Source organism: Schistocerca americana, chromosome 3 (assembly GCF_021461395.2).
Source record: "Schistocerca americana isolate TAMUIC-IGC-003095 chromosome 3, iqSchAmer2.1, whole genome shotgun sequence".
Taxonomy (NCBI): Eukaryota; Metazoa; Arthropoda; class Insecta; order Orthoptera; family Acrididae; genus Schistocerca; species Schistocerca americana.
Window position 1 is genome coordinate 150,595,491 of NC_060121.1, and position 12,185 is coordinate 150,607,675.

The following is a 12,185-nucleotide window of genomic DNA, read 5'->3' on the forward strand; positions in this document are numbered from 1 at the left end:
TATCTCTTGCTGCTACTCTCTTTTTGTTTCTCACTAGCAACTAATTTATTGTGCAGGAATACCTACAGTTCTACCCCAAAGGACATCGGTATTATTACCGGAAACGACAACCGTCCCTCAAGATACACCTTCTTCAGCGGAACCTACGAAGTCTACTACACCAAACTGTAAGTCATACTTCAATTGCTCAATGTACTGTAAACTACTTGGCATCATTTATTTGTTTATTTTATCCAAGGATCGCCTCACAATGGTACAGTAAAAGTCATGGTAATACAATAAAAATCAGTAGCTCAAAATATAGATATACACAGAATACTTAAGTATGTTCTATATGGATAGGACTGATGGTTTTCCATGGCCTTGATGAAAGAAACAACTCAACATTTGCATGAAGTGATCTAGGAGAACTTTGGAAAACTCAAATCAGGATGGCCAGACAGTGTGAATCTTATCCTCCCGAATATAAGGTAGTGCCGTAACAGCTGCACTGCTCCATTTGGTTGGTCCCTGTTGTACAGTAGTCTTTGATTTGCGCACACAAATAATGTCAGTTTGATTTAATGTTGATGAGATACTTCTACACTAGAAAATGCAAATAAAATACTATTGAAAACAGATTTTCAGCCCCCCTCCTCCCACCCCAAAAATAAATAAATAAATACATGAGGGCAACGATCCCTAAATGAAACGAAGTTTACCCAATTATTGTGTATATATTGATAACAATCCACAAATGAACATTTTTCTATTTGTCACTAATTGCAGATATTGACAGTGCGTTACATTGTTCAGCATACTATCTCACCAAATTATATCATGCGATGTCAATTTGTGCACATGGTGATACATGAAAATGTATGAGAAACTTGATGCATGTATAAGTGACAGATGCTGCAGCTGACAATGATTATGTTCTTGACACCACATGCCTTTCTTTAATCTGATGTAATGGTAACTGTGATCTGCTTGATCAAAACTGGCTGTATATTGGTAAATACATGTTACAGTAGCTTTTGATGATTCTGTGATTCCATTCTGTAAATCCACCATGTAATAAATGCAGCTGATAGTAGTACAGCGTATGAGCATTTTGCTGATAGGAAAACTAATATCAATAACCTCCATATTTTTGGTTCACAGTGTTATTTTTCATGCTGCGCAGATAACAAACGAAATGAAGTGGAAAAAACTAGATTAGAGTTTATATTAAATTGGCAGTTACCAAACCTTGAAGAAATCAGAAAGAAAGATTCTTCAAAACTAAAATCTTACATTTAAATCTGAAAGTGTTGAATAATTATCATTTCTAATTAAATATGAAACAGATAAACATTTTCAAGACTTTCGGGATGCACAGAATCAATATTATCAGAAACTGAAGAATCAAAGGCATTTGAAGGGCCATGAATTCAGATTCTTGTGGCCAATGGAAGAAAAATTGAAATCCTTAGGAGAAACTTAACAGGGGCTCTGGTCGATCTTTCTGGCTTGCAAAATTGTATGTGGGTAGTGAGTCATTTGAGTTGAGCGTAATAGGATTGTCAGGCTTATTGGTATGAAGTTCATTTGATGACCAAATTGACTGTCAGTGAAAGATATTGTCTATGATGAGATTTGTTGCCCTGCTGTGTATTTGGAAAGTACTAGGTATACAGTATGATAATTTTTGTTGTGGATGAAGATCTTGAGAAGGAATAATTCAACATGAATTGTGGATTTTTGAATAGAATGTTGGATGAAGTAAGTTTCATGGAGCACCCAGATGATTATCAGTGTTCCATTTTATGAGCATAAATGCTCATTTAAACTTGTATGAATTGGAAAAGAGGTCTGGAAAGAGTACTGCAAGAGATTTGAAGTTCAAAAGCAGTAACATTAAATAGCTCCACTTGCTACAATCCTACTCTTGTGTGGCTTCAGAATAGGGGTAGGCATGAGAAATGCTACAGGCCTACTACAGGTACTAGGTGAGAAGTACATTGAAAAGAATAGAAAATTTCCTGCTGTTTTTATTGATTTGGAAAAAAGCTTCTGATAAGGTGAAGTGGGATAGACTCATGCCTATCCTAAAAAGAATAAGTTGATTGATGTTATAAACCTTGAGGAAATAACTAAAGTTGTAGTCATTATCATTCCCAGCTCCAGTTTCTCAGATGTGGTGTACAAGTGCTCACCATTTCCTCTTGACTTCACAGATCTCCAGTTCCTGTACATCTTTCAAATAGAATCTTCTCTCTCCACCACGTCTGATTTCACTGTATCTGTGCAGCACTTTCTGGGCCTGCCACATGATCTCTTGTTGTGCACATTTATTTCAAAATGTTTTCTAGCTTTCCTTTCACCTGCGCTATCCATTGTTGATCTGGAATAGATCTTAGTAGAGTACAGAGATACACTCCTGGAAATTGAAATAAGAACACCGTGTATTCATTGTCCCAGGAAGGGGAAATTTTATTGACACATTCCTGGGGTCAGATACATCACATGATCACACTGAAAGAACCACAGGCACATAGACACAGGCAACAGAGCATGCACAATGTCGACACTAGTACAGTGTATATCCACCTTTCGCAGCAATGCAGGCTGCTATTCTCCCATGGAGACGATCGTAGAGATGCTGGATGTAGTCCTGTGGAACGGCTTGCCATGCCATTTCCACCTGGTGCCTCAGTTGGACCAGCGTTCGTGCTGGACGTGCAGACCACGTGAGACGACGCTTCATCCAGTCCCAAACATGCTCAATGGGGGACAGATCCGGAGATCTTGCTGGCCAGGGTAGTTGACTTACACCTTCTAGAGCACGTTGGGTGGCACGGGATACATGCGGACGTGGATTGTCCTCTTGGAACAGCAAGTTCCCTTGCTGGTCTAGGAATGGTAGAACGATGGGTTTGATGACGGTTTGGATGTACCGTGCACTATTCAGTGTCCCCTCGACGATCACCAGTGGTGTACGGCCAGTGTAGGAGATCGCTCCCCACACCATGATGCCGGGTGTTGGCCCTGTGTGCCTCGGTCGTATGCAGTCCTGATTGTGGCGCTCACCCAGCTTCATGGAGACGGTTGCGAATGGTCCTCGCCGATACCCCAGGAGCAACAGTGTCCCTAATTTGCTGGGAAGTGGCGGTGCGGTCCCCTACGGCACTGCGTAGGATCCTACGGTCTTGGCGTGCATCCGTGCGTCGCTGCGGTCCGGTCCCAGGTCGACGGGCACGTGCACCTTCCGCCGACCACTGGCGACAACATCGATGTACTTTGGAGACCTCACGCCCCACGTGTTGAGCAATTCGGCAGTACGTCCACCCGGCCTCCCGCATGCCCACTATACGCCCTTGCTCAAAGTCCGTCAACTGCACATACGGTTCACGTCCACGCTGTCGCGGCATGCTACCAGTGTTAAAGACTGCGATGGAGCTCCGTATGCCACGGCAAACTGGCTGACACTGACAGCTAGCGCCATTCGACGGCCAACATCACGGTTCCTGGTGTGTCCGCTGTGCCGTGCGTGTGATCATTGCTTGTACAGCCCTCTCGCAGTGTCCGGAGCAAGTATGGTGGGTCTGACACACCGGTGTCAATGTGTTCTTTTTTCCATTTCCAGGAGTGTATAACAAGAAAAGTGTACGTAGAAGGCAGTTGTAATATTTATGACAACATAGTGGTGTTGGCGGAATCCGAGAAGGTGCATAATGAAATGGTGGAAGACCTAAACAGCAAATTTGAAGAATTTGGAATGAAAATTAATAAGAAAAATACCAAAAACATGACACTTAGAGGAAAAGAAGAGGAGGGGGAAATCACAATAAGTGAGAAACAACTACAGATGGTTGCAAATTTCAAATACTTGGGAAATATTATGACAATGGACCTAAAATGTAACACAGATCTATGATCAGGAATAGTGATAGCCAAGCAATTGTTCAAAAAGAAAGGAAACTGCCGTGCAGATCACTGAATAAAACTCTGAGGGAAAGATTGGCCAAATGCTATGTATGGAGCTTAGCTTCATACAAGTCAGAGGCCTGGATACTAAGAAAAGACAAGAAAAGTTTGCTGGAGGCACTGAACATAGGTGGGGAGAGTGGAAATCACATCAATACTGTTACATAAAGAAAGAAAAATTGGCTTGGTCATGGACAGTGCTTACTCTAGCAGGAACTGAAGGGATGGCAAAGTGAAAGAAAAGAAGAGGAAGAAGAAGATATCAGTTATTGTACAGGAGGAAAGCGATAACTATCTGGAACTGAGGTGAAATGTACAAGACATTAGGGATGGAGAAGCACCATGCCTGGACCTGCTGAAAGGCACAGTAGCTACTGATTATTATTATTATTATGTATTTAGATTGCCAATAACAATTCATACATTTAGAGTCTGAGGACAGTAACAGTTGTTACAACATATATAGGCTTGATGACATCCCTTGGGAAACCATGCTTCCCAGGCAACTCAGCACAAAGAAAATTTGTTGCAGTTCTATCTATTGGGTTATTTTGCCCTTAATTTATTTATCTGTGAGTCAGGCACTGTGGGTGAGTATATCCTTGCTTTATGTCATCCAGTGTGACCTTGCATTTATTAGGAGCTAGATGAAGTCTGTCTGTGTAGTATTTCAAATAGGCATATCTCATTATTTGACTCTGCCCCTCACATATAAGAACATTTTTAAATTCTGTACAATGTGATCTTCTCTTCCCTAAAGTGCACCACAACAGAGGAATACATTTTTAGTTTCTAATTTTCTGATTTTACTTTTAGAGCAATTTTCCATAATGCCGAAAAGCACTCACACAAAGGTATAACCGCTTGTAAAAAATTATCAGAATTCTCAACATATTTGTCCAAAGAAATTAATATAATCCATTTCTAACCTCTTGTCTGTGTTAATGCTTCATTCATTATTGGCAGGTAACTGGAAATGAGACTGTTGTTTTAATTCAGACTGAGAGAAATGGTGGATCATGGCTTCTCAGGCGTCCACCTGATGCAAAACTGATCTCATAAAAATTTCTTGAAACATTCACAAGAATGTTGTATAAACAAGAATTACTGTGTACAAAGCAGTATTTTTTTGCACTCAATGATATTAAAAGATTACAAAAAATGTTCTTTAATTGTCTTCTCTATATTTAAATCACCACAGAGGAAGACATCTGCTTCTGTTTTCAATTTGTCTCATCCAGAGTTGAAATTTATTTGAAAGATATATTTATATATCCACTTTTGCACTAGTGATTGTAAGATACTGTTCATTGTTTCCTTCACAGCTGAATTTTGCAGCCAGATCAGAACAATACATTCTTGCTTTGCATTTGAAAATCCAACAAAGGCCACAACCAATGTTGGAGTTACTTCTATTTTCTGCATATATAGTGTCTTCAGTCACATAACCATGCAAAACAAAATATTCTATTTTGGTCCTCTGTTAACCAGTGTTACATACAAAATGCAGCCACATTTTCAAAGTAGCAAACATCTCATAGTTGGAACAGAACTAGTAAATAATTTTTGTTATTATTTCCACATAAGAAATCAGCCTGCCATTAATTATTGTTGTCAGTTTCATCTACAGACTTGGTTTCTCTCTATGTTAATGAAAGTCTTAACTTGTTCCACTTTCCTGAGGTTTTTCATGAAGTTAGGATCTATTTAACACCTAGTACCACTGAATAAACAAATGTCTTATGTTTGTAATTTTTTGTGCTATTGTTTTTTAAATGTAGTAAAATGGAATACAAATGGAATAGGGTCATTATGTTATTAGCTATTATTTTGATGATGGGAAATGAATGATAACAATCTTAAGTTCCTGTCTACATTCTTAAACTGTGTTACGTTTGTCTAATCTTGTTTGCAGTATGTGGACCAGGAGAGGTGTTGGTGGAATGTGCTGTTTCCTGTGATAATATGTGTCATGGATTTTCAAAGGTGTCAGAACTACTTGGATCATGTACAGAGAATCGACGATGTGAACCAGGTGAGTCTGTTTATTTTAATTAATTCTGAATAATGAGTTAGACAAGCATCATTTTTTGACAAATAACTCCAAAATATTGTAGTCAGTATTTGATACACTGTTTAACATTGTAGACACTGCTGTATTAAGAAACCCTACTCTGTAAGTATGATCCTTGTTTAAGGAGAGTTAAAACCCATTGCCAGTAAATAGCACAGTCTTTTGAAGTACCACCAAGGAGGTAGTTGAACATAATGTCCATATCTGATGCATGGATGTTAGTAGTCAAAACTCTCATTTGATCTTACTCCGTTAAACATTGTGCAAAAATTTACAGGGGCTATGTCTGCTAAGTTGTGAACTGTGCACCACCTGTAAAAAAACTTTTGTTGCCTGGGGATCACTAGATTACTGTAGATTTGTGTGAGTGATATCAAATTTTTCAATTTGCTCATCAATCCTAGCATGTAACCTATATAAAGGATGAGGATGGATTGCTACTCACCATATAGTGGAGATGTTGAGTGGCAGGCACAACATAAAAGACTGTCAAACAAGTAACCTTTTGGTCAAAAGGCCTTCTTCTGAATTGGGCAAACACACACACACACACACACACACACACACACACACACACACACACACACACACACACATGCAAATGCGACTCATACACATGACTGGTGTGCCATGACAGTCTTTTTGTTGTGCCTATCTGCAACTGAACATCTGCATTGTATGGTGAATAGCAATCTAGCCTTTTCATAATATTGTCATTATTCCAGCCTGGATTTTCCATTGTTTAGTATAGTAAATGAGCTGTTACATGCATAATCTGCTGTTTGCTAATTCATAGATGGCCTCCTAGGTGAAAACTGCACATTGTGGATAACAAAAAGTTATTTATCTCACTCATGTAATGCTTTCCTCAAGACTTTTCTCGTGCTCTTTGAAAGTTGCTTTCCGTTAGAACGTTCAAAATAGGGTACTAGCACAAACAGGCAGCCTGGGTGGCTGACTAAAGGTATAAGAATATCTCGTAGAACAAAGTGGCAATTATATCAAAACGTTAGAAACGGTCACAATCTAAATGCAGTAGTCCATTACAAACAGTATTGTAAGGTGCTTAAAAAAGTTATTAGGAAGGCAAAAAGTATGTGGTATGCAGATAGAATAGCTAAGTCTCAGGATAAAATTAAAACCATATGGTCAGTCGTAAAGGAAGTGGCTGGTCTGCAGAGACAGGTCGAGAATATAGAATCAGTGCATAGTGGGAATGTCCGTGTTACTGATAAGTCGCATATATGTACAGTATTTAATAATCACTTTCTGAATATAGCAGGTGAACTAAATAGAAACCTAGTCCCAACAGGGAATCACATAGCGCTCTTAGAAAAAAGTGTTCCGAGACTGTTACCTGAAATGCTCCTCCATGATACTGACAAGAGGGAGATTGAGTTAATAATTAAATCACTAAAGACCAAGAACTCTCATGGATATGACGGGGTATCTAGCAGAATACTGAAGTATTGTTCCATGTATGTTAGCCCAGTACTTAGCCATATCTGTAACTTTTCCTTTAGGAGTGGTCGGTTTCCTGACCGATTAAAGTACTCGGTAGTGAAGCCACTTTATAAAAAGGGATACAGGGATAATGTTGATAATTATAGACCTATTTCTATGCCATCGGTGTTTGCTAAAGTTATCGAGAGGGTTGTATATACAAGGTTACTGCAGCATTTAAATTCACATAATTTGCTGTCAAATGTACAGTTTGGTTTTAGAAATGGCTTAACAACTGAAAATGCTATAGTCTCTTTTCTCTGTGAGGTTTTGGATGGATTAAATAAAAGGTTGCGAACGTTAGGTGTTTTCTTTGATTTAACGAAGGCTTTTGACTGTGTTGACCACAAAATATTACTGGAGAAGTTGGAACATTATGGAGTAAGGGGGAGTAGCTTACAACTGGTTCGCCTCTTACTTTAAGAACAGAAAGCAGAAGGTAATTCTCCGCAATATTGAGAGTGGTAATGATGTTCAGTCCCAATGGGGCACTGTTAAATGGGGCGTTCCCCAAGGATCGGTGCTGGGGCCACTGCTGTTTCTTATTTATATAAATGATATGCCTTCTAGTATTACAGGTGATTCAAAACTATTTCTGTTTGCTGATGACACCAGCTTGGTAGTGAAGGATCTTGTGTGTAATATTGAAACATTATCAAATAATGTAGTTCATGAAATAAGTTCGTGGCTTGTGGAAAATAATTTGATGCTAAATCACAGTAAGACTCAGTTTTTACAGTTTCTAACTCACAATTCAACAAGAACTGATATTTTAATCAGACAGAATGTGCATGTTATAAGCGAGACGGAACAGTTCAAGTTCCTAGGCGTACAGATAGATAGTAAGCTGTTCTGGAAAGCCTATGTTCAGGATCTTGTTCAGAAACTAAATGCCACTTTATTTACCATTAGAACAGTATCTGAAATAAGTGACATTTCAACACGAAAAGTAGTCTACTTCGCCTATTTTCATACGCTTATGTCACATGGTATTCATTCATTCATTCATTCATTTCATTGTTGCCCTTATGGACAGTGTTTGAACTCGAAAATCACATGATGACACAATTTTCACTTCTTTCCTTTCTTCCTCTTCTCTTCCCAAAATCTCTTCATCCTTTGGCTGTGCTCCTGTTTCCTTTGCTCTGTCCATAATGTTCCTTTCTTCTTTCTCTCCTTTACAATAAATTTTGCACTCCTAACTTTGTTTCTGAAGTATTTCCTGTCTCCTATCATTTGCCTGTTGATCCCTATCTGCCTTAAGTCTTCGTCTATTTCATGATACCAATTTGTTTTCTTGCTTGAGCTGTTTACTACATCAAAAATTTTCTTTGTAAGTCGGTTGTTGTCCATTCTCTGTATGTGCCCATAGAAAGTTAATCTGCGTTTTCTGATCGCGTCTGTTAGTCTGTCAGTGTGCTGGTACAGCTCTTTGGTAGGTCGCTTCATCCATATGCCATCTCTGTGAATTGGTCCAAATATTTTTCTGAGAATTTTGCGTTCTATTTTTTCTGTGTCTATGATGCCTGATGCTCCAATTGTGGTTGTTTCTGATGCGTACAATGCTTCTGGTAATACAACTGTTTTGTAGTGCCTAAGTTTGGCCTGCCTCGATATGCTTTTCTTATTATAATGTGACCATGAGAGTTTGTATGCCTTCTGGAGTTTCTTCGTTCGTCATATGGTATTATTTTTTGGGGTAATTCTTCTGATTCAAAAAGGGTATTTTTGGCTCAAAAACAGACTGTTCAAGCTATGTGTGGTGTAAGTTCGAAAACCTCTTCTCGACCCCTATTCAATAGCCTGGGAATTTTGACATTGCCCTCACAGTATATATTTTCTTTAATGTCGTTTGTTGTTATCAATATTAGCTTATTCTCAAGAGTTAGCAGCTTTCACTCAGTTAATACTAGGCAGAAATTAAATCTGCATGTGGAATGCACTTCCTTGACTCTTGTGCAGAAAGGAGTGCAGTATTCTGCTGCATCCATTTTCAATAAGCTACCACAAGAACTCAAAAATCTTAACAGTTGCCCAAACTCTTTTAAGTCTAAACTGAAGAGTTTCCTCATGGCTCACTCCTTCTATTCTGTCGAGGAGCTCCTGGAAGAGCTAAGAAATCAAGCAAATTCCAGTGTTACATTCTTGATTTTCTTTATTTAAACTAACGACGTGTCAGCTGAATATGTTTCTTATATTTCATTTTATCTGTTTCTACAATCGTGTTATAATTTCATGTATTGACTTGTTCCATGACCATGGAGACTTCTCCTTAATGTGGTCCCACGGAACAATAAATAAATAAATGTAGAGTGGTGCAGAGGAAACATGTTTTTTAAACTGCTGGTACTCAGTGGGTTGTGGGGGTACTGAACTTGGGCAGTGTCTGACAGGCAGATTAGACTGTGGTTTCAATCGCTATGGAGCAATGGAGTGTAGAGCATCACATATTTTCTGTCTAGCAGTTTCTAGAAATAGCGAGTCCATGGCCAATCAGCCTCTTTTCCATTGAAATTTTGATGTAAAATGTTGAGTTGCAATTCTAGATCAAAGAAGTACTGGATCTGTGATGAAGAAAAATCCACCTGGTATCCCAAGTTCAGTCCGAACCCTGGAAAATGTAGACAAGGTGAGAAGGGCAGTTCTTGCTTGTCTGAAATGATCCACTAGGTGAAAGATTGCAATTCTGGGTATATTGTATCATTCACTTCTTTACATCTTAATGATGATCTCAGATTTCACCCATACAAAATACTGATCATCCAGCAGCTAAGTGAAGTGGATGTATAGCACAAATAATTTTGTGGCATTATGAACATCATTCTTATGCATGATACAGATGTCTTAATATGATGAGTGATAAAGTGTGTTTCCATCTGGATGACTATGTTAACGTACAGAATTGGCAGTACTGAGCATCAGAGAACCCATGTGAACTACACTAAAGACCTTTAACAGCTCAAATTACAAGTGCTGTGTGGTGTCTCCAAGATAGTGGTTGTTGGTTTACTTTTTGAAGAGGTGGGAACTGCAGTTATTGTGACATCAATGCATTATGTCAAAATGTTAAACAACTTCATGCATCCAGAACTGGTATGGCATCTGATGAACATGAGAGAAATGAAACTTCCTGGCAGATTAAAACTGTGTGCCGGACCGAGACTCGAACTCAGGACCTTTGCCTTTCGCGGGCAAATGCTCTATCAGCTGAACTACCCAAGCATGACTCACGCGCCATCCTCACAGCTTTACATCTGCCAGTACCTCATCTCTTACCTTCCAAACTTAACAGAAGCTCTCCTGTGAACCTTGCAGAACTAGCACTCCTGAAAGAAAGGATATTGCGGAGACATGGCTTAGCCACAGCCTGGGGGATGTTTCCAGAATGAGATTTTCACTCTGCAGTGGAGTGTGCACTGATATGAAACTTCCTGGCAGATTAAAACTGTGTGCCGGACCGAGACTCGAACTTGGGACCTTTGCCTTTCGCGGGCAAATGCTTTACCAGCTGAGCTACCCAAGCACAACTCACGCCCTGTCCTCACAGCTTTACTTCTGCCAGTACCTCGTCTCCTACCTTCCAAACTTAACAGAAGCTCTCCTGCGAACCTTGCAGAACTAGCACTCCTGAGAGAAATGTTCCAACAGGATGGGACAGCTCTTAGGTGATAATGTCCATTTAAGTGGTTCAACAGATGTTTCTTGCACATGTCGTTACAAAAATCAGCAGTGTTTGTTTGCCTGCACACTCTCCTGATCTGTCGATTTGTGACACTTTTTTGTAGGGTTGTCTGAAATACAGTGTCTACATAAACAAGCCCTACAGAATTGAAATAAATTGAACCTGTGTCATAAGAAATGTTGGAGAAAGCATTACAGAGCATTGAGGACAGGCTCCAAATTTCCATTCAACAGGAAAGATGTGATCTTAATGACATTATTTCCTGAATTTAATTTATGTACATAAATTTCAAAAATGCAATAAAATATTATTATTTACTGTAAAACATTTTTTTTCTGCAAGTAAAACAGTATAAAGTTATTAAGTGGTGAAAAATGTGCATTATCTGTGCCCCACCTTGTACCACAACTGAATGAGTAAAAATCTAACTAAAGTTACCATCTATTCATTCTCACAATTTTGTGCAATAAACATAATAAATGAAACCTTACATCCTAGCATTAACTTCACTTGTGACACAAAATTTTCCAATACTCACACTAACCCTAACATGAATCTGTTAAATGATTAGTCATATTTCTTATGAACCCTTCATTGATGTACCAAAATATTTATGAACCACTTTTTTACAGGCTTATGGATCAGTTTAGGTGTGAGAGTTGTCTTCACCTACCAGCCATGTTTGTTCTGCAGCAACTAATACACGACACCTTGTGCACCATTATTTACTTTACTAAAATGAGATCTGTTGTGAAATCTCCTGTAGTCTGTATTAAGGTCCCCATGACTTGTTCTGTGCAACAAATTTTCCTTTCCAGTGCCAATGAGGGTCATGTTCCCACTTTGGATAACCAGTTTGGGTACTTCATATGCTCATCTAACATATAAGCATTCCAAACAAACTCCTTACTAGCTAAACATTCCTCAGTTCCTTTTCCTCCTTCAAATAATCTCACGACTCCCATCACTGCCATCCCT

At 39.0% G+C, this 12,185-nt stretch overlaps 1 protein-coding gene across 1 annotated transcript in view; it reads left to right on the forward strand.

Moving 5' to 3' along the window:
* LOC124605103 (hemocytin) overlaps positions 1-12,185 on the forward strand; it is a 569,639-nt gene that overhangs the window by 298,026 nt on the left and 259,428 nt on the right. Inside the window, exons 38-39 of the mRNA XM_047136554.1 lie at positions 57-167; positions 5,864-5,983. Coding sequence (XP_046992510.1) covers positions 57-167; positions 5,864-5,983 — 231 coding nt within the window. The remainder of the gene's footprint in view (positions 1-56; positions 168-5,863; positions 5,984-12,185) is intronic.